The sequence below is a fragment of the Patella vulgata genome, chromosome 8 (genome assembly GCF_932274485.2).
Source record: "Patella vulgata chromosome 8, xgPatVulg1.2, whole genome shotgun sequence".
NCBI lineage: Eukaryota > Metazoa > Mollusca > Gastropoda > Patellidae > Patella > Patella vulgata.
Genome location: NC_065886.2, coordinates 26,717,811 through 26,745,634, shown reverse-complemented (window position 1 = coordinate 26,745,634; position 27,824 = coordinate 26,717,811). Strand labels below are relative to the sequence as shown.

The 27,824-nt window shown below is 31.9% G+C and overlaps 2 protein-coding genes across 6 annotated transcripts in view; one reads left to right on the top strand and one right to left on the bottom strand.

Annotated features, from left to right (window-relative positions):
* LOC126829260 (kin of IRRE-like protein 1) overlaps positions 1 to 16,589 on the top strand; it is a 69,039-nt gene extending 52,450 nt beyond the window's left edge. For all 5 annotated transcript variants that reach the window (XM_050559017.2, XM_050559018.2, XM_050559020.2 and 2 more), the window contains 10 exons: positions 5,492 to 5,614; positions 8,267 to 8,578; positions 9,435 to 9,543; positions 10,612 to 10,763; positions 11,702 to 11,956; positions 12,278 to 12,574; positions 13,025 to 13,147; positions 13,476 to 13,624; positions 14,001 to 14,125; positions 14,633 to 16,589. In XM_050559017.2, the coding sequence (XP_050414974.1) occupies positions 5,492 to 5,614; positions 8,267 to 8,578; positions 9,435 to 9,543; positions 10,612 to 10,763; positions 11,702 to 11,956; positions 12,278 to 12,574; positions 13,025 to 13,147; positions 13,476 to 13,624; positions 14,001 to 14,125; positions 14,633 to 14,738 (1,751 nt within the window). In that variant the 3' untranslated portion in view covers positions 14,739 to 16,589. The remainder of the gene's footprint in view (positions 1 to 5,491; positions 5,615 to 8,266; positions 8,579 to 9,434; positions 9,544 to 10,611; positions 10,764 to 11,701; positions 11,957 to 12,277; positions 12,575 to 13,024; positions 13,148 to 13,475; positions 13,625 to 14,000; positions 14,126 to 14,632) is intronic.
* A 2,051-nt stretch (positions 16,590 to 18,640) lies between these two features.
* Positions 18,641 to 27,824, bottom strand: part of LOC126829262 (hemicentin-1) — a 33,632-nt gene continuing 24,448 nt past the window's right edge. Inside the window, exons 9-12 of the mRNA XM_050559021.2 lie at positions 27,331 to 27,358; positions 26,607 to 26,686; positions 25,782 to 25,936; positions 18,641 to 23,133 (exon numbers count right to left, since the gene is read on the bottom strand). Coding sequence (XP_050414978.2) covers positions 23,065 to 23,133; positions 25,782 to 25,936; positions 26,607 to 26,686; positions 27,331 to 27,358 — 332 coding nt within the window. The 3' untranslated portion in view covers positions 18,641 to 23,064. The remainder of the gene's footprint in view (positions 23,134 to 25,781; positions 25,937 to 26,606; positions 26,687 to 27,330; positions 27,359 to 27,824) is intronic.

Sequence of the window (27,824 nt, the reverse complement as noted above, 5' to 3'; positions counted from 1 at the left end):
TGAGATCATCTTCAAATAGTCAAGATATTTCTCTTTTACAAATTTATTATGCAATCCAGCTGTGTGAGTGGGCTGATCATGAGTGTGTGAAGATGTCAGATTTAATTAGCGTTTCATTTACAATGATGATACTGGAATAAAATATTACAAATTTCCACAAATAGAAAATAGTTTATTTTGTACTGAAATCCTTTATAACAGCATGCTTTGAAGATATATTTCACTTTTTATTTATTTAGAGGATATGGTCATAGATATAATGTAAAGCAGTTATTGATTAAAAAAATATTCACTCACTTCAAATTGATTTTGTATATTTAACCTATAAATCAGTGTTTCATATCTATTTTTGTTATCTTTGTTTATTTAACAGAAATAGCAGTTTTTCAAATGATAATAATCAAACCGAAATAAAATATTTTATGTTCTTAAATGAAAATAATCTTTTAGATGGTCATTTATTTTCTAGTATAGATGTAACGGGTACTGTCTACAGGGAAGAGTATGCTTTATCTTCTCAGAACACCTGATGCCACTCTACTTTGGGGGTATTTTGGATTATATTGATATTTAAGAAGTCATTCTAGCGTTTCATTTTATGGACATAATCATTAAGAAAAATAGAGACAAAATAAAGGCTGGGTGCCGTAAGTAGAACCCTGTTAAATTTATCATGGCGTAGGTGGTTCAGTTGAACCAGGGCCCACAAAAAGTGAGCCCACAATACACAACAAAGAAATTATTATGGATCTTTGCGATTAGAGAATGCAAATAAAAGTGATTTAATTTTCAGGATAACTGAAATTTTGTTAAGATATTTGTTAAGGCCTGGTTAAGATATTTTGAGGCCCTAATTTTTCTAAATTTTGTATTATCCTTCATTATGTCTAAAGCTTAGACATAATAAAGGATAATGCAAAATTTAGAAAAGTTAACTTTGTAATTCTTGGTTCTGAAATGACCTAAGTTTTATTTGTTACCTTCCTTCATCAAAACCTGGTTTTATTATGTAATGCAATAGGCATTAGAGAAACGGATTTTATTTTGATAAGTGGATGAATTTTAGTAGAATTACAAAATTATTGTATTATTCCTGCAGTTTCAAAGACCAAGTTTATTGTTCAAAGAGGTTAGATAGCAATCAGACATCTGGTAAAATTGGGAGCAGATTTTGGTGCATTGAGCAGGGCAGCGTGTCCTTTCTAACGTAAACAGGCAACACGGTCAGATTTCATAAAAACTTGAGTCTGGTTTGCGTGTAACTGTGTAACGTTAAACTGATTGTCTGTGTAGTACATATACATGGTGATAGCCAGATCTAAATACCTACTACATATGGTGGATTCAACAGGCTAAAATACAAAATAATGACACTTTATGCAGATTATTCTGACTACTTCTTTCAACAATAGCTAAAAGAATGGTGCATGTGCCTACATGTATGAATGCAGAAATGTATATGCAATCTGTTGTTTGAAATGTATGTAACTGGAGAGATGGCAGAGATCTTAAGGCAGTTTGTATTTAAGGAATACTGTGGAAAGGTCACCTGAAATTGAATCTTTCAACAGAAAGGTTATTTGATTCAGGGGTGCATTTCCCAAATTAAAAACCTGCAGTGGAAAGAAGAAATCAAAATTTCAAAACAAAATGTATAGTCCATTGGAAAGTGTTTAGAAATGTAACATCTGATGTGTTGCGACTGTTCCAATAGAAAGGTGGTAATATGGGAAACGTAATTGTTTCTATCTTAAGTCCACAAATAGAATGATTGACATTATATGTACCAGATTAATTAAATTCTGTCTATGGTTGGCATCACACACGCCTGACTTTAGTGCAAGGTCATCTGGACTGTCTTGTGAAGCGAGATTCTTCCTTGTACTACCACAGTAATCATACAACAAATCCCCTGCATGGTCATCGAGTTTCAGTCAGATATAGAATCACTGGGTCTGCTACAAAACATTTCATAATAATAATGAAAAAATGTGGTCTACACTGATGTGATTATTGATTAACAATGGACTCAGTTGGTGAGCCAATTATATAGCATTAACCTATTAATCAAGGGTTGGCTGCTTTGTTGTTGGAACTATCCAATTTAGATACCAGATGACTCATTAAAACACTCTTTGATGGATAGTGGTCTGTTTTTGACAGTCCGAGGGGGGCTAAGCACATTAACATGGGTCAAATGGACATGTTTGGTGATCTGGATCAAGAAAGGTACTATTTTTATCAAGATCGCACCAAAATACGCAGTTCGTGATTAATTGCCAGATACCACAGATTATCAAGATAGTTATTAAATATACTGATCAAATATGATTAACCTCATGACAGCATGAATTATTACTCGCAATAACATTGGGAATATATGGATACTGATGGAAACCTCCGACTGGACACCCCAGCCCCCCCCCCCCCCAGTTTCTGATTTTAAGGAAAGTATTAATTAATCAAATTAGTATTAAATTAAAATACAAATAACAGCCTTAAAATAATGAAATCAAAAAATAATTTTTCTGAAAATCTGAGATAAACTGGGTGAGATTTCCTGATAAATCCTTTAAATGAGGAAATAAATGGAATGGTTGTATAAAATACAAATCCACGGAATAGCAGACTTCTTGAATCGTTAGTTTTCATGTTAATGTTTTTTCATTCTTTTCAATTAATCATTTAAATGAAAATTTCTGTCCTTATCAAAGAATATCAAAGTGAAACCTCTGACAACCATTAATCTTAATGCATGTACAATTGTTGGGTACAATTAGATTACACTCAGTCCACCGTATCTGTACTTCTGCTTCCTATCTTTGCAGAAGTGAACTAGATCTATTGTCTATGGCGAGTTCCTGTATAAAATTTGGCCAGAAAAACCCTTAGAATCGCAGACTTAAAGAGTTAATAGAAGTTGACATTCATTTGAATTATGGAAACTCGATTATCTAAAAGCTCCCAAAGCATTTTCTCAATTCCGTCACATATATATTGGCCGGTAAACCGTGTCAGTATCTAGCCAACAGAAATCGGGAAAACGACAGATGCGAGACAATTGACCACAAAATCTGAAAGATTCATTTTTGTTACAAGCCCAGGGCTATTTGCCTTGGATACTTTGTCAACCCTTGGGAACAAAATCAATCTGAATGAAAACATGACTGATGCGGCCATTTAAGAGTTTTATTAAGTGAAGATTTGCCATGGTCAATTTGATATGCATTAAGAGCGTCAGTGAGGATGTTCTTGATCCACAAGTAGTAGAACTCTAGCTGGAACTTGATTTGTACAAATAAAATACTGAGATCTGTTAGTTTGGTATTGAGAGAATTTTAATGTTTCACTATAGAATAGAATTAGAACATTAAATTCACTTTAGTGAATTCTATTTGCTAACAGAAATCAGTTAGTGACGATTCCCCCCCCCCCCCACAAAAAAAAAGTTTTGTTATTGGTCTATTGCCAAAAACTCCCAAATTACCTAACAATACATTTATTTATATACCAATGCTTTTAATACCTTCTTAATTCAATGAGTTTATTATTAGTGTTGTAACTACTAAAATATCTCTTCAGTGGGTGTTTAAATTAACTCCACAAAATTAGATCATTCAGGGATTAACATATTTATGATAAATCTTTACATCATTGTTCTAACAGTAAGAAATGAAAAATTAAAAGAATAGATAGCAGACAGTTTTCCTTATTTTGTATAATTATGGAATCTTAACAGATTTCTCATTTTAATCCCCACCACACCTCCTGCTTATGAAAAAATACTTTGACATGAATTTTATTTGATAATGCATGCTAAGATTCCCAGACAGACAAATCTCCTCCTTTAAAATTACAATAATTGTTGTCAGTTGAGATTATACAATACTTCAAATACCAACCATATTAAGACTAATGAACACTGATAGTATTTGATGCTCATACAGTCTATCAATGATCCACCATGTTTTAAATTGAATAACCATCTGTTCAATTATTGGGTTTTTTTGGAGACCAAAGTTATATGGGATATATGACACACCTTACATAACTTTTCCAAGATATTTTCCATGCTCCATATCATAGGTCTTACTGGAATATGCTTGTGACATGTCGCCAAAACTCTGTATGTATTTATTTTGAAAGTGTACAAAATTTCCAAAATGGTTGCAAATTTCCAAAATGGCTGCTACATGTTTGGAACTGCAGTGGTTGGGCTTCATTATCAATTTAGACAAGCACGAATGTATTACTGCTTAATGATGTTTTAATAATGAGAACAAAACTCACACGTTCCATGAATTCTTACTACATAAAAGATATTTTTAAATGTGAAACTGTCAAATGAAATATGGTCAAATCACCATCTGAAAACAGGAGATTCTGAAGCGAGTGCATGATAATATTCTCAAAGCCAATTTGTATATGATTATTTATTTTATAAAGAAGCACAAATAAATGGGATATGGTCAAAACAAACGTAAGCCACCTATGATATTCTCTAAATTATTTTGATGGGCCATTTTTAAACCATTGAATCCAAACCCAGAGATTAGCTATCATTGATATTTTGAATTAAATGTTAAATATTGAATTTGAATACATATTAGCGTGGATTAATTCATGAAATAAATCTGATATAGTCAGAAAATACTAATGGCGATCAGTCAAGTTTTCATTGCATTCTGTAGCTGGCTTTGATTCCATCTCCACCACATCCATGCACTTAATAATAAAGAACTTGTATATTGTAAAAAAAAACCTGGTATAAATGCTAGGATAACTGTCAGGAGGGGAACTAATTATTGAGGATTAAAGATGGATTCTTATGTTTCCTGTAACATAAGTAATTGATTTATATTATCATCAGTGCCAAGCAGATGGATTAATATACAAATATAAACTCTTCCTAATAAATATAAATAACAAAACAAGGCAGAGTACGTGTCTCAAATAGCGGGGCAAAAAACAACGACTTAAATACAGCCAAGTTGATATTTACAGATGATAATTAAAACTCAAGATACACAACCTTGGCAAATCACCACTACTTTGATTCCATTAAAAACTAAATAAAACACATAAACTGTACATATCTATGTACTGGTATATGTTTGGTCCATTTCATTGTATATGATTTTCAATAGATAGTGGGGGTAGGGAGCACACATAAAATGGGAAATTATACAAGACCAATATGTATTATGTCAGCTATCGTAAGGTTAGCATGTCATATCGTCATCTGGCATTTTGAATATACAATATTAGGATTTAGTGGCTCAAAGTTGATTATTCATTCCCTTTCTCCACCATCCCCACCATCCCCACCCCTACTGAAAAATCTGTTGGGTGAATAAGTGATGATTCATGCCCTTTGATTTCCTAACAATACATTTATAAGGGCGTGATTGTTTAGCACTGATGTATTTTCAGGGATCAATGATTTTGTATGGTCAATAAGTAAATCATATTTATCTTCTTTTAATTACAGGTGAATATAATCTACAAATTATAGATGTCCAGCTGGAAGATGACGCCATCTATCAGTGTCAAGTTGGTGCAACAGATATGGTCAAAGGTATCCGCAGTCAGACGGCAAAATTAAATGTTCTGTGTATGTATAATTTACTTACTTTACAACGACAAACACACTTCTCTTGAAAAAATATTTTCATCTAATTTATTGTCATTTTAGTTAAAACAGCTGCAAGAATCAGGTCAGTTCATCCTGACCTCGTATAAAGAATGTGCCAAAAAAAGAAAAGGGTTCTCTTCTTATTTTGTCTTTAATTTGTTAAATGTGCATTGTTAAAATTTAAAATGCCTCGGTCTTAAAATATAAAATCACAAAGAACTATTATAAAAATTGCTTTAAGTATTTGATTTCCTGAAATTTGAACTGTATATAGTAAAAACTTGAAGAGAGTTGTCTATGAAATCTTAACGATTAAATTAGATTGAATTACATTTGAAGATTGAGTCATTAACTCTTAATTCTATGTATGAGAGATAAAAAGGATGTAAAGATAAAGAGAAAACTCATTAATATTTCATTCAGAGATTTTTTTCAAATAAATTTTAAGTGGATTAGTATAGAAAGTAAAGTGGTAATATTCTTGTGTTGTAATCATATTAAGGAAATAAAACTAGAGCCATCTGGTAGGAAATCTGAGAGGTACTTATAACCAAAAATCCATTGATACAATCCTATTCTAATATAACAATATTGAAAAGCCACATAATAAAGCTAAAGGAGTGAATTTGTTGGTTTGTTACGCCATGCTAGAGTTTTAATACTCTGATTAGGCAGGTGAATTTCTTCTATATGGTTGGACTTCATCACTTGCATGATAGTCAGTGGACTGGTCAGATTATCAAAAGGAATTTTTAGTCCTGTTCTTGGCAGATATTGAACTTTTGAAATCTAATGCTGTCTGCATTTTGTAATATCAGTTGAGCAGACAACACTTTATCACAAAACTGATTGCTTTCGGGTATCCTCTCACGTGTGGTTGAAGTGATATTCCTCTACATAGCTTCTTTAAGATGCAAAAATAATTAACAATTTCTTTTCATGTTCGACTTCATCTTTTTGCATGCTTTGATGCTTTTGTCTTGAAAATATTGAATAATTGAAGAGAAATCCTTAGACTGTTAGTTGTACAATTTTTTTGTAATGGTTGTATTATTATTACAACAGTGTGATTAGTCGAGAGAGGGATATTCAATGATTGTTTGATTAGAGAATTTCACTTCACATGAATCAATAGAATTTTCATCTTTCAAGATAAAATAGACATAACCCATTAGAATTAAAGATAAAGTTAGCTATCTGTTGGTCTTTATTGTCAATATCACTTAGAATTAATGATACCTGTTTCCGTACAACTGTAATTTAGAGTTTGAAATATGATGTATGATGTTTTTATCCATACTATATTTAAATCAGATTGGCATAAGCATTAGGCCTGTAATTGGCCAGATGATTTTTATTTGATAACGGTGTATGCTAAAATTGAAATTATCCCCATTATCTTCATAAAGATATGATTAAAGAACGAAAAGAATACGTTTTACGAAATTAATCTGAATTTTACAACGAACCATTAAAAGCGAAATTGAGAATTAGACATGCATCAGTGTTCAAACATCAAATCATAATTGCTGTTAAATATTTAGCATTATGATTTTTTTATAGTTTATCAAAAAGTATAACAATTATATTTTTATATAGACATTTTAAATAGATTTTTGGACCAGCAACTGGCCCCAAGTGTTTACTCATCTCCTTGTTGTTTTTCTTGGGGACGACAATCTTCAAAAAAAATGTAAGGCTCTGCCAATTCAACACCGACATAAAACTTGGCATAAATAGTCAAAGCAGAGAGACAGAAGGCGCTATCATGAAAGAACTTTGCGTCTACCAGTTTTGCCACCTCTCTAAATGCTGATTGTTCAGTGGCAACTCCCTTTCCATCCATCAACACATTACGGATCATGAATATAAAGCTGCCTTTCGTCAGTAGTTTGGTTGGAGGATGGTATTTCAGCAGCAGGAACACTATGTCCGGATCCCAAAATGGTTCTTCTGAGCGAAATCGTTCTTGACAGTCCATTTTCGGTTTCTTTTTAATACATTTTCACAATTTCGTACTGCTTAAATTCTCACTACATCAAATCTTAAAGAGATGAATATGTTGAATATGATTATTACAAAGCAAAAATGAAATGAAATGTGGTTTAACGTCCTACTGTTATTATTACAAAGCAGATCATACGTCATCAAGCTAAATGTTGCAGTTTAACGGCGGTGGGCTGCTTCCTGAAATTTTATAAAAATCAGTTATTTGCCGTATTTTGTACAAAACTTTTTAAAGTCGCAGGGGGCGGGCCTTTTTCTGAGGGTAGGCCAATGAGTTTGGTACCTATAATCTTGTATTGATCCAGCCCCCCACCCTATCTTTGATATGACAATTCAAAGACTGCTGCAAATACATTATGTTCGGTTGCTGGTCCATGCTGGTGGTTGTTTCTGTTGCTATAGTACTGAAGGTTGAAGGATATGCTGTGCTCTCCAAAATTTGATTGAAGATGATCAGTTAATTCTGTAATACAGATGTTTCTTGTTGTCACTAATTGCCTCTATCAATCTATCCACAATTAAAATCGTGGACATGACTCTTTCTCTCTACACTTGTATGAATGAATGTAGTAATGATATATAACATATAGGTCTTATATTATAAATTATTCTTTATTTCTTCAGTGCCTCCTGAACCTCCTACTATTGATGGTGGACCTAAAATAGAAATTGTTAAAGGTAGACCTACAAATATATCGTGTAGAGCGTTAAATGGTAAACCTGCTGCTGATGTCACATGGTATAGAGAAGACAGACGCATTAGAAAGTCAGTATTTTCCAGAAGTATACCGAAGGAAGATGGAAAACGAGTGGACACTATCGGTATTGTCACCATGAATGCTACATTAGATGATGCAGGCAAGACGATTAAATGCTTGGTTCAAAATGAGGCCATGACCGAGCCTTATATAGTTTCGGCTACAATAGATGTTCAGTGTAAGTAAAAAAATAAATCCTTCCAAAATATGCATGTAACTGTTTTAAATAGAAGGAGGTTGAATAACCATATGGTCTAAGGTATGCACTATATGTCATAAGACCTGTTGTCTATGCAAGTCATGAGTTCAATTCAGGGTTTGTAGGTAAAGGGTCATCTGTAAATTATTGAAATCACAAGATTAATGTCAAGTAGATGTTAAACTCTCTCTCTCTCTCTCTCTCTCTCTCTCTCATTGGGGACAAACCATCATTAATTAAAGCAGTGTTTTTTTTTTAAAATCAATCAATGTTGAGAGATGCTTTGTTTCTGCTATCACCAACATGACAAATGACACATCATATTTTTTATGGCAGTGAACCATATGCTCCAACCCCTCGAGACTGTCACGCACTGTCGCTTGATTTATAGTAATTTATTTTGTCAACTGGTCTTTGAATTCATCAACCACAGTCATGTCATTTATTGCTTCTTGATTAAAAGTAATTCCGTTAATCGCCCAAGTTTCTCTGCAGGGTTGAAATTAATTTGAGTTTTTTTTTTAATGTTCATTTATTCACTCTGTTAATGTTGTTTTAATTTGAAAAACTTTTCACTCGTTGTGGGTTTTTTTTAAAAATTTATTTTTGATGCTAATTAAATCCCACTTCAATATTTCACGCTTTTGCTTGTAAGATGTGAAACATGAAATGTGATCATAATTTATTTAAATGAATGAATAAATTATAATCATTGTCCAATTCTTGATGTTTTTGACTTAATTGCCTATAGTTATTGCTGTAATTAATATAAATAAAAATATAAAGTAATACGAAATAGGTTGAAATAATTAATTTCATTATTTTCTTTCTTCAGATGTACCAGAAGTACACATGAGTATAAATAAATCTGAAACTATCAAAGAATATGATTTTTTAAGAATAACATGTAGCGGACGTGCTAATCCTGCGAGTATATCCTGGAAGTAAGTTATATATTTAATTCCTGTGTTTATTGGAAGTGTATTTTATAAACATTTTCATGAATATTATAGTAATAATAATGTCATTTAGTGTATGGTGTACATTATCAGGCTGTATTTCTGTCTTGTATTTGACTGTATGCTTTTTGGGATGTCTTGCTTATCACTTACCATGCTGTATAGAAAATTGTAGGTTCCGATTATGGGGGTGGGGGGTGGGGCACGGTTGTGCACTACAGTTTCTGTGTTGTTGTCCTATCCTATAGTCGGTCTGTTGGCCTGTCTGTGCGCTGTTACTAGTAATAATCTTCTTGCAATTGATATACATTGTTCACATTTATACAACGAAAAAGGCCATTTAATTTCAACAATTTCCATTGATTACTTCTAGAGTTATGGCCCATGCTCACTTGTAACCAAAACAAAGTCTGACTGGTACAATTTGGGTATTAGCAACAACAGTTATCATCTATCTACTTTTAAATTTGTATGTATTGTTTAGATTGGTGAAACAAAGAATCTTATTGAATTTCAGCAATTTTTATCAATTACCGCTAGAGTTATAGCCCCTGCTCACTTTGTAGAAATCCTTTATGATTAGTTAAAATTGTAATGACTGCTCAGGATAAAGTGTAGTACCAATTTATCTATGAGTCAAGGTTATCATCATGATATGATTGACTAAAGGAGATTACAAGATGACATTAAGATGGAAGACAGTTGCTCTATCATATAGGAATCATTGGGAGAAGTAAATAGTCAGAACGTTAAATATTTGTTATATGTACTGTATTGGACAGAAACAAGACAAATAATATCTCCATACCACTACATTTTACACTATTGATTCTGTCATACACTGTACAAAACCATTCACAATTTGATATTTTGTTCCCAAAGTCGGAAAAATAGGGAATTGCTAGTTTTTTCAGGTTTTTAGCTCCATTTAGTTTCATTTTAAGAAAATGCTGAGTGGTAAGAAGAGTTTTCTACTTTTCTGTGGAGAAACTGATTTAACTTTTTATTAGCGATTATGAGGTTTTATTGATATTTCTATTTGTAATTTTACAGATGGTATAAAAACGAACAAGAAATATTGGATGAAACTCGTAATGTTCTCGACATTCCAAAAATCACCCGAACTTATCATGAAGACACTATATCATGTGAAGCTACAAATGAAGTAGGCTCAACTAGAAAACATCATAAATTAGATGTTCATTGTAAGTTATTTTGTAATATTTAGTCCATTTTACTTTGTACATTGAACAAAATATGTAAACAATGTTTTGTTAATAAAGAGTAGACTAATATTGTATTTGCTTGGATATCCACGATTCTCCAATAGGCACCTATTTAAGAAAAAAGATTAATTTAAAAGGGAGAAATAGTATTATTTACATTGTAATAAAAAGATGTTAGGCTAGATAATCTCTTAACATTGAGTACAAACTAAAAATATTTTAAATCCACTATCTTCATCTCATCAGTGTTAACCGTAGGCAAACATTAAACTTTTCAAATCATATTAGAGTTGTTTTTAGTTGACAGATTTGAATATGTTTTACTATATCCTCTTGTAGTCATTTGAAATGTTAAAAAATAGGTTGGAAATGTGATCATGTAACATGTAAATAAAGTGAGAAATCTTTAACCCTATAGAACTTGAACCGCCCCAAACTATGGATCCTTAGAATGCGCCAAACTGTCTGAGTCACATGAACAGCTGTGGTGCGCCAGATATACAAGAATGAGAGGGCTATACTGGTATTAAGCGTGGTTTAATGGTCGAAAGTGAGACAATAAGTAATATATTGATACTGCACGAGACGTTGGCCGAGTGTTGTTTCAATATATTACGCAATGTCTCAACTTAAAATACAGACACTATCCTGCACATGCTTTTCAATGAAATACCTCACGCGAGTCCAATATTTCATCTAGTATAGATAATGTACGATTGGCAAGTTGCCCGTACATTATTGGAAATAATGGTACACCAACATCAAAGGATGACGTCACATCTGTATTTTAACTGCCAGTATGTCACTTTGCTCTAGGATAACTTATCTTCAAGGAACTGGGGTAGTCATTGGTTACATGCACCAATTACTATAGGGTTAATTAACATTCCACTGATCAATTCTTTTCAATATTTCAGTTGGTCCAAAATTCATTGGTTCACCTAAACATGCTACAGTTGACCTTGGTGATGATGTATCACTACACTGTCAAGCAGACGGTAATCCTACGCCTAGTATAATATGGACAAAGAAAGGTTCTAATCATGTACTGGGCAGTACACCAATATATAAAATACAATCAGTTAAGAAAAAAGACATGAGTATTTATATATGTACAGCTACAGTCATGGGTTTCAGTGAAATCAGTCGGGAAATATATCTACTTCAAAATGGTAAGTTGTCATTGATTAAAATCACAGACTACTTTATTTCTGGAGAGCAGCAAATTGATTTGGCATGATTTTTGATTTAAGATAGTTATTTAATGTTGAACTTATTAGTTTAAAGCTTGTATTATGCCCCTGCCTGAAAGTACATGTAATACTTGTGTCCTTCAGTCAGCTCAGATGTAAAACAATCAAAATTTTGTTACATATATTCTTTTATTCAGTTTTCCTCCATTGAGATTATTATAAATTTTTAAACATTTATTTTAATATGATTTAATGATAATTATATCAACTATGTTACTGACCAAACTTTGTTTTGTTTAGGTCCACCTCGTATAATGAGTGAAGTTCAACAATATGCTAGTAAAGGTGATACAGCTCGTGTTGAATGTTTAACATATTCTGCACCTCTACCACAAAATATCGTCTGGTTGAGAAATGGTCAACCAATAAACTACGCCTCATCCGGAAGATACTCAGCTAAAGAAGAAGATTTACCATTTGGAAGAAAGAGTACGCTACAAATATTGAATATTCATGAAGATGATTTTGGTGATTTTAACTGTAGTGTATCTAATAGTTACGGTCAAGATATAGCTACAATAAAACTTATAGAAAAAGGTATGTATAGTATTATTTATACATGGGTTTATTCTATGGTTCTGTAGGGGTGTTCAAGGCAGTTCTAGGAGATCAGTCATAGAATGTCCTGGATTTAAATCTGCTTTCGTCAGGTTAAAGTGCAATGTGTAATAAGGGTATTAACAGAATGAATATAAAAACATTAATTATTTTGTGTAAAGTTTGTATATATTTCAATAATTCCATGGTGGTGTAGATTATATTCGTTTCAGTGTTTCGACCATTAATGTATGTTGGTATAGTTCATTATATATTCCAATGGTTCCACCTTCCCCCTTTGCCATATATAAATTTAATCTATTATATATCATATATTTTGTTGTTTCCAACATGCAAAATATTTGTGGTGTAGTTTATTATATATTTCAGTGGTTCCAATATTGTCATATATAATTAGTGGTGTAGTTTATTATATATTATATATTTCAGTGGTTCCACCGTTACCATATATAATTGGTGGTGTAGTTGGTGGTATAACAGTTATATTTGTTATAGTATTAGTCTGTGTATTATATAATAGATATAAATCAGCTGATACTAATAGTGTACTGGGTAAGCTATAGTTTATTAATATTAAACCATCTATAAATTACCACACTCAGTTGCTGCTGTCCTGGCATAATTCTAATCTAGGAATATAAATTTTGATTTATAATGAAAACTTTCATTGTAAAATTAGTCTGGAGATTAAAGGGGGACAACTCCTGAAATATATTGGATTGAAAGGAAATCCTTTCCAGTTATAGAACTAACTAGGAATTTTAATATCATTGTAATTCCAGGCATGTTATTTTACAGTTAAAGATGTATACAGACAAATTATGTTACAGTTAGCTTTAATCAGTGAAAAATGTTTGAAGTCAATTTTCATCTATTTTAGGTTCCTATACAGATACAGATAGCAGTACTGAAAATAAAAAACGTGAAAAATCTGATTCACCATCTACTTTAATGGATCAATGGAGACAAGATTATAATAAAGATTTTTACCGATATTCAGCTGATTATGATGAATTAAATTATGGCAAAGTAAGTCATTGCTTTTGCTCTATTTTAATCTAGACTGGAACAATTATATTATTCCATGTATGCCATACCATACGAAGGAGATAATAGACAACATGGGAGATCATCTGCCTTTTGTTTGAGGTTGAACGTCCACTCAACAGAAACAAATTTTTGGACTAGCATTTGGTATTTCAACAATTCAATGCATGTACATGCATTTGACAGTGGAGGAAAACTGAAGATCCCAGAAAAAACTCTTGAGCTTATTTGATTGAACTTCTGACACTTGCATAGATGACAGACCTTGTGATCTACAAGGCACATGCATTAATCATTCACCTGTCCTTCTGAAATAGAAGATAAATAATTTGAATCTCTGATTATTTTTATCTTGTAGGAAAATAAAGGCAATAATAATTCGTATGGGTTTATAGAACCATATCCTTTAAATACATACAGAGAACGACAACCTGGTGAGGAGGAATATCTTAGTGCTAATGATGTTATTGAACCTGTAGATAGGTAGGATATATATACTTATATTATTGATTTATACATTTCACCCATTTATACAACCACCAGTTCTTCAGCATTTAGATTTATTTTATTATAGAACACATGATCTGCTTTAGTAAAGCATAGGTACAGGGAATAATTTTAATAAAAATATGATTTACGTTGAGTGTACTGAACTGTAGACACTGACTACGGACAGGGAAGCTAAGTGGAGACTTGTGGCTAGCCCTGGATCCATTCACTAGAGTTTGTTTGACTATAAATGTTGGTGTATTTCATCATGTCAGGGTATTTATCTTCTGTATTTCTAGTTGGTTGTTATATGCATTTCTCCTGCAGTTGCTATTAGGAATTGATATTCCCATCACCATTTATCTGTCTAGTTGTAATAAGATACCATGACAGTGAACTATATTGGATCTAGAAGACAAAAAAAACATGTTAGCCATAAAATAAATAGATATCAATGCCTTTATATCATACATTGTAATTGAAATATTTGTATAATTTCAGATATGATACATTACATGGTTATAGTAGTTTTAGGAGTACACCGGTTCCTAATTCCCAGTTACCCCCAGCTAGTATCAGTGGCAGTAAACTAGCTACAAATGTGTAGATAAAGAAATATTAATTTATATTAATTTTAATTTTTAAAAAACATCAAGATTCATCTGATTGAATGTAATTTTCAACAAAAATATTCAACAGTTTGATGGACCTGCAAAAATATACTTAATGGACAACATATTCGCTCAACATCGTGCAATCATTTTCAAATAAGAAGCGAAAGATTTGAAGAAAAAAGAATCATATTAAGTATTCGTCCATTTTATTTCATATCTAGTCAAAGAATTGAAGTGTTTTGTGTTAAACATCGACTCGAAGAAATCCATTATTCCACCAACAGACTTCTGTTAGTTACGGTACATTTGTACGTCTGCTAGTCAAATCGTTAAGGCAACAAAAATGGCAGAAGGAAGAAACATGGAAGTGGTCACATGTACAGTTGTACAGTTATAAAGTGATCACATTTTTAGTGTGATTGTGGTTGTGCTATTTTTATTGTCATATAGAAAATGGCAGATGTGAATATTCTATTTATAGAGATGGTGACAATGACAACTTGAAAGTGCTTAATTAATTATTATTTATAAGACTTGCCGTGCGAGACAAAAAAATTTATTTTCACAATTTAAATAAATTCAAGGTACCATTTCATCCATTTTTTTAAAAAAAGAAAAAAAAAATCAAGAAAAAAAGATGAATGAACAGTGAATATGGATGCAAATGATTAAAGCTCAAATTAATGGAAGGTCAAGGTTCGCAAAATACTCAAAGAGCTTTATTACATTTAAGAACAAAGATTTCTGTGTGACAATGTGTGATAAGGATTTCACACAATTCCAATGCAATAAATTTAATCATTGTGTGTGTTTGAATTGTAAATAAACTTCCATGTTTTTTTATATAAAAAAATAATCAATTCTGAAGTTGACCTGTGCAAAATCCTCATTTTTGAAGGGAAACTTGTATGAATTTGAATAGCTGAGAAGACTTTTAGATAGTTATTGTACATAGCAATTGTTTATTTTTTCAATATAATTTATAAATGTAGCAATATTTAGATATAAGCTGGCTTAATATAATAACATGTTACAGAATGAAGTGTGTTAAATTCCTGCCACTGTGGATTTGTGTGGCCATTATTATTATTATGATTGTATTAATATAACTACATGTATAATCATTATCATGGTTTATTTTTGGAATAACAAATGTATCAGACTTGTTCAATAATTTAAATTTTAAGTGACCATTGATCTAAGGACATCTTATTTACATACTCAGAAGAATGGTATAATTGAACTACTAGAAGAAATTGTAGCACATGTTGATATTGTAGTCTATAAAAATTTAATTAGCTGCAATCTGTATTATCCATGCCCCTTAACGGACAAATTTATGATCTCTGTTTGAGTAAAAATATGAACTTTGAGAGCAAGATATTGAAATGTGGTAGCATATTGTGGTCATCCTCATCAGTTGCCTCGCTAGAGGCTAATATAATTATGGATACTAGAAGCCAAACAAATTTTATTTTGTTCATACACTGCGATGTTGAGAAAATTGCCTCTACTGTGTTTAAACTTGCATCCGTTTCTATCTTTAAATTGAACACTGATTTAGTTAATTTGATAGTGAACAAGTCTGATATATTTTTATATGCTATTTATTTTACTGCAGTGCACTGTTTCACACAATACATGCCTAACTAAATAATATCACCCATTGTTCTTCCTCTCACAAACACATTATATATTTACAGTGAATATAATAGATGATAATATATTATGTTTTTGTACATGATGTGAGAATATCACTCTTCATTAAAATAATCAACTTATATATTATATACAGTATTCTTATCACCACCATAATACTGTCAAATAAAATAATAAAACATTAATACATTTTGTTTTATATATTGTCAATGGCCACTCCGAGTTCCATTTTTTTTGGTCAACTTTTCAATTTCATTTTATAATCATATATATTTCTCCACCCTCAAAGAGATAAAATATCCTTTGGTATTTTTATACGCCTACATTTTCATGTGAAAGTAGTCCCGACGTCCCTCCACAATTTTTGTGGACACTCTACAGGTCACAATTTTTATCCGATTTTGATGAAACTTGAAATATAGGTCTATCTCCCAAAGATCTTGGTCCCTTTTGATATTGGCATGTATCGGACCATAACTTCATAGATTATGGCGCCTTATTGTACAAAAAATCATGTTTTTAGCTTGTGGTGCCTCTTGAGGTAACAATTTTTATCCGATTTGAAAAATCATTTGAATATATCTCCGCTACACCCTAATGATGGTTGAGCTAGAATTTCATGAAAATGGGACCAAATGGCCGGCCCTTGTATGCAAATAGTGTAAATAAATGGTATATCAAGGTTGTGGAGGCCACAATTTTGATCCGATTTTGATGAAACTTTAAATTTATGTTTATATCACGAAGATCTTGGTTCCATTAGTTAATTGCGCATATCCGAGCGTAACTCCTGGATTATCGCCCCTGAGCCCGCTAGAAGTCACAATTTGTATTCAATTTTAAAAAAACGTTTAAATATATGACCGTTACACATCAATGAAGCTTGAGTTCAAAATTTGTAAAAAATTGACCCAAACTGCCACTCCTTGTATGCAAATAGTGTAAAATTATGTAATACCAAGGTTGTGGAACCTCTAGAAGTCACAATGTTTATCCGCTTTTGAAGAAACTTACAAGATATCTTTATATCCCAAATATCTCAGCCCATTTCGATATTCGCGCATTTCTTGGATTATGGCCCCTAATTGTATGAAAAATCTCTTTTTCTTTTAATTTGTTCTCTATCCATCTCTTGCAAAATGTGGGCGTATCTTGCCTGGCAACCGCTGGTAGCAGTAATTTTTATTACATTTTTAATTTCAAGATAATTTACTTCCATTCATCTTTTAAAAGACCTAACTTTTTCTCGCCAGTGGTCCTTTGAGGAACTATGGAAGTAGAAATAATTTGAAAATCCAATAATTTAATATCATCAAACAGACTCCAGCAAAATGAGATGGTGTTTAATGTCTTTCTGTTAGGCATCAACTGGGCAAATGAAGAGGCCCAAATTCCATGCAGTGTTCTATGAGGGAAATACATTGCCTGGACACCCTTAAACCATACCAAGGTTGTGGAACCTCTAGAGGACACAATTTTTAATGGTTTTGATGAAGCTTTAAACATATGTCGATATGCCAAAGGTCTGGGTTCCTTTCAATATCTGCACGTATCGGACCTTAAATTTCTGGATCATGTCCCGATTGTACGAAAAATCTTTTTTTTTAGCTTGTTCTCTATCCATCTCTTGCAAAATATGGATATATCCTGCATGACAACCGCTTGTTTTACTAATTACTAAATTTAATTTGACAAAAATAGTTGAATTGAGTGTGTTCAAATTAAATCTTATGCAAAATTTTAGAAAACTGGCAAATCTCTGCTGAGACACACAGTCATAAATGAAAAGTTTTAATGGTTTTTGAGAAGTTCCTCCAGTAAAGGGGGGTTGGAGGGCTGAATGGTTAGCACGTGCGCGCTGTACCATAAAGTCTGTCATTGAGTCAACTGGTGTAGTTTTGATTCCCCGGTTGTACGTGACAAGGAGTAGGGTCCCCTGTCCAACCTCGTGGGTTTTCTCCGAGTCCTTCGGTTTCCTCCCACTGCTAAAGACCCCTACGCGCAAGCGAATTATTGAAATAAAATTAACCATGTGTTAGTCTCGAAATGACCTAGTTTGTGTCAAGTGGACATTAAAACCCATTTCTCTCTCTCTCTCCTCCAGTAAAGGTGCCTGAAGTTCTAATTATTTGGGGGTCCAGTTTTTTTTTAATGAATTACTGTACGTTCATTTTATTGGTAAATGTGATTGATATCTTCTTTCAAACTTCCTCATACAAAAACAAAACAAGGTGAATTGTGTTTCATGCTTTTATTAGCACCTACAATATAACAAATTTATTATTATGAAATATTGTACATATCATAATACTATACAATAACAGTTTAATACTAGCTGTTTATCAATTTTATAACATAATTCATAGATATAACTTCCATATTAACTTTATCTGGATAAATATATATGCCCCAATATTCAATTCTTTAGTTTGCATTCTATCAAAGCTTGTTGCTTCAAAACTATAGATGAATTGCTGTTTAACATAAAGGAAGTTGGCAGCCATAATATTTTTAAATGCCACTAAATGCCACTTAAAGATTACATAATATTTTTGTTTATGATGGTAATTTATGTGTGCAGTGATCCAGTGTGAAAAAAGTGTTTAACCTGAAATTAGGCTCTGATATTTAAAGGAAATATAATATAATTTTCCTACCAATGTGATAAATATTGAAAAGCTGTTTTTACCATTTTAATCCTTGTTTTTAAAAAATTACATGATGGTGATCACAAGCTGATGCCTAAACTAAAGCCTACTATAGTAACTAAGAGAAATGGATTGTAAAACTGTGTGGGTGCAGTAATTTAACTTAATAAAATTTCTTATAGATATTTTGTAAGAATGCAAGTGATAAACAATAAGCAATTTTTTTGGTATTTTAGCAGATGCTAATGGAATGATAATTAGTCAATTGTTGTTCACCACTGACTTTTTATTCATGTTTTCTTTTAAGAACAATGTTGGATTTAGCAGTTTATGATGCTTATGGAATGATAATTAGTTAATTGATGTTCACAATTGACTGTTATTCATGTTTTCTTTCAAGAACAATGTTGCATCATTTTTAGACCTCTATAGTAATCTTAAGAGTGCATAGCTTCATTTTATTTAAAGACTGAGTAAAAAGAATTTACCACTTTCTATTGCGATGTCACCATTTAATATCATTCATCAAAAATTAATCACTAATATAATTTACATGGATGTATATTCCAAATTTATCAATAAATTATGTTTAATATTATTCAGCGCTTATTCAACTAACATGGATGTATATTCTAAATGCATTGATGAATTATGTTTAAAAATTGACACACAGCCACATCAGTCACATTTTTCAGTTCGAAAAAAAAAAAAGAAAGCATTACATAACAAATATATAGCCTTGTAGAAATTTATATACAATTATTATCAATCACCCTGACCAAGGTACTTATATATCCAATATAATATATAAAAATATACATAAAAATGTTTTTTATGTGTCGTTGCGTAAAAGAAAGGTGCTATCTACTGGTCATTCAAAAAATATTTCTACTCGATATGGATTTCATTTCTACAAGTATGTGAGAAATTTAAAAATAGATCTACATTTTAAGGGTATACTTATAATAACAAGCAAACTACCCAGATAAGCGACATTAAAATATTCTATGATCATCATCAGAATATTGTTCATAAGTATAAAATGTTTACATCTTCTATCATCTCAATTCTATTTCACAAACATCAATCATTCTGTATATATCCAACTTACATGCTATTATAGCTGTGATAGGTGTTGTACATAATGCAGATTGTGCTAACTCTTTTTCAAACACCTGCTACTACTTTTAAAGTGGGTATGCTAGTTAATTTGTCTTTTTTTTTTTAAATATATAATTATAGCTCATTAGGACTGATGGTACTATATTCTATATTAAAATAACTTCATTTTGCGTATCTCCAAATAATTTGCCAACATAATCACAAAGACAAGAATTACCTTAAAGTGATATTCCCCCTTGCTGCCCAAAGTTTGACTCTTTAATTTGCAAACCCTTACCATAAAATTATAAAAATAACATTTCCCTTTCTTTACTGAAAAAATATCATGTTTCTTTCACATGGCGACCTTTTGTGCAAAATAAAAATTTGAACTGATGCAAAGAAAGCATTCTTTCTGTTACATACAAGACATTTCTACATATTGTACATCTATCTACATTTCATAAATGAGACAAAGTGAAAACATCTGTTGATGTTTAAAACGATGATATTAACAATACAAACAATTAGGTATAAACCTGATAATATGATAAAATGAGGTTAAATATAAAATAATGGGTTAGATGATAACAATAAAATAAGCAAGGCACATGTTAGTCAATAGTTAACAATATATAGGAAATACCTTTATAAATGACACAACTATTCATTTGATACTTGCTCCCAAACAACATTATACATGGCTACTCATATTCGATCAGTGATAAGAAAATTCTGTTCAATAACTTTAAGTAAACCTATAACAAGATTAATTATTCTATTGAATCTATTGATTAGATTAGAACCCCCTAAATTATAATTACCGTAAAAAAGGGAAATATTCTAGTTTTAATTATATCAATCATTTGTATATAAAAAAAGATAAAAATATCATAATAGAAACAATTATGGTAAAAAAAAAATCTATTTAGCTAAAAATACTACTGTGTTTTAGGAAAATATTACCCGGTAAGTAATATCAAGTGTTTTTTAAAAAAAAAAAATAATTAAAAGAAGCAATAATAAAGTATGAAACTTAAAATGAAGAAACTGAGCAATTTAATAATTAAAAATAATATAGAAAGGAATATTTATCACAATTAGTCAGCTGTATAAACTAGGAGTGACAACACACCTATTACACATTTCTTCTGTAAAACTCAATATAAGATTATCCATTTATATTTATTTACCACTTAATAATGAGCAAAAAAACAATTTCTACATGGAATAAATATAATTGTATAATGACCTATTTATCGTGTTGACCTATTTATCGTGTTAACATTGAGGGGCTGTGCCTGCACATATCACATATACACACTCTGTTGCCATAGAGTACTGTCAGGTAAAAATGGATTTAGAGTAATGTTGTGGCAGTATAACTTCAGTGTGAATGCAAATCTTTTTGTTTCATGTAATCAAAGTGTTTGGGGTTGGGGGGATTGCCTTTTGCCTGGTAAAACTGAATGACCAATGTAAACTAATTAAAACACAGGTGTGTAAAATATCAGCAATATCCCAGTAGATGTCATCAACACTGATAATCTGGTTGTCTCCCTTTATTAATCTGGCAACCTATCAGAGTGAACAAAACATTCAAGTTATGCTGGAATACAACAATAAGAGGATTTGTTATTCATGAGTTAAAGAGTAGTATATTAATGTTGTATTTGTAGATTGTAGTATATAAATATATTGCTACACTCCTAGTATAACAGCTGAGTTGAACACTTTATAAACATGAGCATTGTAATGAAAATATTTACAGAAATAAATGTTGATAATATTTACTTATAATGGAGAGAGGTTATGAATTAAAATTGACCAATATAACAGTAAAGTATTCTAGAGAAGTAGTAATAAACAATAAAACAATGTTTTAAGTACAATTATTAATAATATGTTCATAATAAATAATTATAGCTGTGTTTACACCTAATCAAAGCTCAATTGGTATTGCCACATTTTTGGCACACAAGGCTGTATTTAGCATTAAGCTTGTTTCACTGCAATATTGACCAATACATAACTCTTGTTGTACACAAAATATATAAAGAAATGTTAATATTAAGATCTAGAATAAATTTGTTCAATCTTTTACCATATTTACACTGTCTGGACCTGAAATTGTGCAACTCAATTCTCACTGTGAATAATTTGTCCTTTTATGACAACAAACATTTTCTTGAATTTGATGAAACACACATCCTTATATGGAAAAGACACATTCAAATACTACTCTCGATATACAACTTAGATCTTCTACTACCTTTATGATATTCATAAGGTTGGGCCACGTCCAGCGTGATCTCAACTTAGTCGAGTAGTCTGATTCCAGATTTAGTACCGTTTACTTGATATACATGTATTGATAGTGTAAATAGGAACAAAACTAGCCTGTATCCCAGCACATGTATTTACTGGCTAGGTTAATCATATTATCCACATTACCATATAACCAGCAAAACAAAACCATGCCATGAAAATGTTTGGCACGATACTTATGAATGTTATCATGAAAGGTTCATGGCATGAATTTGATCATGGCTAGTTCAGGACTAGTTGTATTATCACTGAACGCTTCTCTTTGCTCAAATACAAAAGAATAGAGACTGTTTGTCACAAGATATGGTGGATGCATTATGAGATTCTACTATAAATATATATATATATACATACACATGTAAACAAATAATCTTTGCAATATATATGACATTGCCAAGGACAATTAAATCAACTACAACCACAAATTTCAATGTGCGATGACATGTATTTCATCTTTGTAATAACTGTCATCCATAGAATTGTGTTTTGTTAAATCAATCAATTTTTACCATTAATTTATAAGTGTTTCAATTATTGTTTATTACACTGTACATAATTCAAATGAGATTAAAAGTATCCATCTTTAACTCAGAACAACTTTATTAGCAACAGGTTTCAGTGATTTCCTGGCATTGTGTAAATGTTCCGTGTTCTGTAAAATAAAATATTTGTTATTCATGTGATCAGGTTTATATAAAAAAGAAAAAGAAAAAAAAGAGCCACGGTGGCTGAGTGGTTAAGATGCTGGCTCGCTAGCCTGGACGCTGCGTGTTCGATTCCTGCATTGGCAGAGAAAGTCCATCGTGATTTTCCAACAAGGTTTTCCCTTGTCAGTGGTGCAGGAAAGAGGGCCTGACAGGGACAGCTGTCTTGTCGTTCGGATGGGATGAAAAACCGAGGTCCCGTGTACACATTGGTGTGCACCTAAAAGATCCCTTGGCAGTTGGAATTTGATATAAGAGTAATAGTGCCACTGCCCGAGCAAATTTTCCCTCATAGCACACTGTATGGCATATGCCCGTCTTCATTAGACCAGTCGGAGCAGAAAAGTAGGATGTTAAACTCCATTTCATTTCATTTCATTTAAATAAAAAATATAGGTTGCCAGGCAATGGATGACATACCCCCAATTGCTAAGTCATTAAGATTATTTTATTGGTAACAAAAGCATTTACAAGACATTAATATTTTATTAACTCAGGAAGTAATTATCAAAGATAGGTTGCCAGGCAACAAATCATACGCCCACAGCAGCTAAATCGTCCGAGCGGTCGACAAGGGTTGTTGACTATTTATTCCTTTGTAGGTAATTGGGGGTCTTTACAAGACAGTTCCATACAAATCAGATTATAAATTTTGTCGTTTTGAGGGTTTACAAGGTTCTACAAATTCAAACAAGGGTCTCAACTCTGGAAGTATTCTACAGAAATTGTTGAAATTTGACAGGCTTTTTCGTTTTACTAATTTAAATAATGCATATAAATTTCATACATATCGGATGATAACTTTCATCAATCGAGCATTAACAAGGTTTAACAAAATGAAACAAGGGCAATAACTCTAGAAGTAGGCTTCTTCGTTTCAGTAATCTAAATAATGCAAATAAATTTCAGAAAGATCGGATGATAACTTTTGACGTTAGAGCGTTCACAAGGATCAATAAAGTGAAACAAGGGCCATAACTCTAGACGTAATAAACGGAAATTGCTGACATTCAATAGGCTTCTTCATCTCACTAATGTAAACAACATATATCAATTTTAAAACAATTGGATGATAACTTTTGGCGTTAGAGCGTTCACAAGAAATTGTGGACGACGGACGGGGGCGACGGCAATATACGTCCACATTTCAATGTGGGCGTATAAAAATCGTTAAAGTTTGATAGGCTTCACCTTTTTGCTCACATACACAACGCACAAAAATTTTAATTGATAGTAGAGCATCAATAAGACTTTTCAAAGTGATAAACCGCAGTAAAGAAATGATCAAATATTGGTAAAATCAATTGGATCCTTCTTCTCATAAATGCTGAAAATGAATAGGCCCCTCATCAATCAGATGATAACTGTAGACTCATAGAGCATGCATAAGATAATAAATTTAGCCTTTTGAGTGTCTACTAGATATTTCAATTGATCATGGGCCATAACTCTGGTAGTAAGTATCATAAATTGATGTATCGTGACCGGAAACACTGTGTATAATGTTAGGGTGACCCATGTACTCACAGAAATACAGTCCACCGCTGATAGTTCGAGACTACCACTGAAGCGTGCACATTCGCCGTGCCGAGACCAACTTTCTGACAGTATGATACTATAAATAGCCATGGCACGTGCAATTCTCTACAAATCTATCAACTATTACAGCCGTAAAAAATTTATTGTTGACGATTTTGAATAGCAGTAAAATTAAGCTTCTTGGTTATTACAGCAGATTTAGAAATTACGTTCGTTTCATTTTTTAAATCGCTTTATCGTTAACTGTACCGTTAAGAGCGGCATCTTTTGGTTTAGTACAAATAATATCTCTGAATCACTCGGGTTAGACAGGAACATGATACTAGCAGTAGTTTCATTTTACTTTTACAAGCTTCTTAAAACGATTGTTGAGCTACCTAACATGCTTATTTCTAAATTCAATTTCTTGTTCTAGCTTTCTGTTATGTTTCGTAAAAAAGTAGTCTTGATTATCCCGACCTGTCAATCAGACGTAGAATGGTCGATAGACTGGTTAAGCGAGACTAATTTCAAAACAAGGGCACGTAACCTATCTTTTACTCAAAAGTGTCTGGATGTTATGGACGACTCTTGGAACCAGTTTTCAGTCTATTATTTATACATGATTAATGGTCATAGCTTATTAAGTACAACATGATCGTTTATTTAGTGACTATAATTGTGTGAAACTGATTTGAGGCTTGGCATATATATAAATATTGTGGCGTAATTGTCGAGATATATGGAGATATTTATTTATGGTGGGTCACCCTAATAATGTATAAATTTCCAGTCAATTGGATGATAGCTTTAGTCTCTTGAGCATTCACAAGATTTTTAAAATTGATCAAGGGCCATAATCATAACATCCTTAGAGTGTACATATGTGGATGTGAGATGGATAAATGGCTCTGACGACAATATACAACCAAATTTCTATGTGGCCGTATAAAAGAAAAAAACACAATATTATGCATTCAATCTGATAAAAAAGCTGAAATCTAGTTAATCAATGTGTGTCTGGTGAACAAAACAATTGATAAGGTGTCTTGAATGTGTTAATAGATGTAATACTTACTTCATTTACTTTAGGTAATTTTCTTTCTGCTGGCTTCCAGATTGGATCTTTTTGATTTCTTAACTCTACTTCCTCTTCAAATGTACGTTCAGGTTTAGGTGGTGGCACTGATGGTCGTGATGGTGATATTCTGGAACTTGTGGGTTGTATATCTTCTATGAAAACACAATCACAGATTTTAAAAACAGTTTGACATAAAGGAATGGAGTCTAACAGCTTGTCCACACTGTAATAAGACTATTTGAGACTAACATTTGGTTAATATTTTCAAGGGAGAAGAATTTTACCACAACAGTAGCATTTTAGCCTAATACTTATTAAATTTCAATTTTCAACAATTGTTTTACATATACACTAATATGTTTAAAACTGCCACCCCCCTCTACTCTTTGAGTCCAGTGCCCTAACCAATCGACTACTGAATCCATCAAACCCAAAAGATTTATTCTGAATATACCTTATAGAATGTTAAGCTGTTCAAGTTTGTATTTGACTGACCACATGTATTGTATATTTGCTCAAAATCACATTATTCTGAAATTCATGATCGTTTACCACAAGTGTACAAGCTTGTTATAAATATTAGCCCGAAACGCGTTTTGGTGAAGATTATACTGATTTAAATTCACACAGTGTTGATCTAGTTTGTTCCTGGGGGATTATCTTTACTAATCTATTCTACACGGACTGGTTCCTGCTCTCCCTCAGATGCATCACTGAGATCCAAACCGGACCACATTGTTACAGGGGAATCTTCCGCCCTCCTACTTTTTCGAGTGTGGGGGTTTCATCGTCTCTTTGTCTTGGAATATTGATACAACTTACCATAAATATGATTTTCTTTAGGCGTTAAATCATTATTACATGTTATATTATCATTATGATCTCCTGCTATCATTGGCCACCTATAATACATAATCAGATAATGTAATTTATTTTATGATCAGTAGTGGAATACCGCGTTTTAGCCAGTGTTATTCCACTGGCTAGCAGTAGTCCATGTTGTTTTTACCTAAAATGATTGTAAAATCATAAAATAAATAGAACATTTGTCGTTTTGTCGTGAATAACATATTTTATTTCATCTCTAAGCAAGAAAACGTTTATATTTTCACTCATGCTACGCATTCGTGAAAATATAAGTTTTCGTGCTTCTCGATGAAATAAAATATGTTATTCACGACAAAACGACAAATATCCTCTATATACTTTGGTTAGTTTTATTTAGCATGCTTTGTAGACACTAGCTTGTTACAAATAGACATTTATAATTATTATTATTAATCTGCATTATCTTCGTTTGGTCCCGAAATGATTGTCATTTTCCCAATCTTGATAAAGAATACATTGTTTAGTGGCATTTTGTAAATAAATCAGAAAAACATGACACAATTATATGGAATACAAGTTACTTAGATGTTTATTTCTAGCAACAGTTCAACAAGGGTTCTCTCATCTTTATGAACAATGTAATTGGACTAATTAACCTGTTATTGAATAATTAATTTATTTATAATAGATATTTATACTTAAAAAATAATAAAAATACCTTTCTCTTAACCGCTTGAAAAATCTGTCTGAAATAATAGATAGAGGAGAATTCATTTAAATCAATCAAAATGCAAAGATAATCCACAAAAACAATTTTGATTTGTTCTAATAAACAATGTCACCACGTTTTTTAAAATATTCCATCAAAAACTCTGTCCTGTAATGCATGAACAAGAGAGATAACTCTAAAATATATACTCAAAAGTTTGATAACATTCCACCATCAACTTGGTCATGTATCTCATTCAACAGTAAAAAAAGAATTTGAAAGCTAACACCGCAAAATACATTCAAAATTTATAGTCTGAAATTTAAAATTCCTGATACCCCAATCAACAATCCCACCAAGTTCCCTACAGCGTTCATTAAGCTTTAACAATTTTGAATGTAAATGAGCAGATAACTCTGCAACTGGTGATTCAAAAATATTGATTTTTGATAGGGTTCTTCCTTATGACTTAATGTACAATCCCTACAAATCTAGGGAAAAAA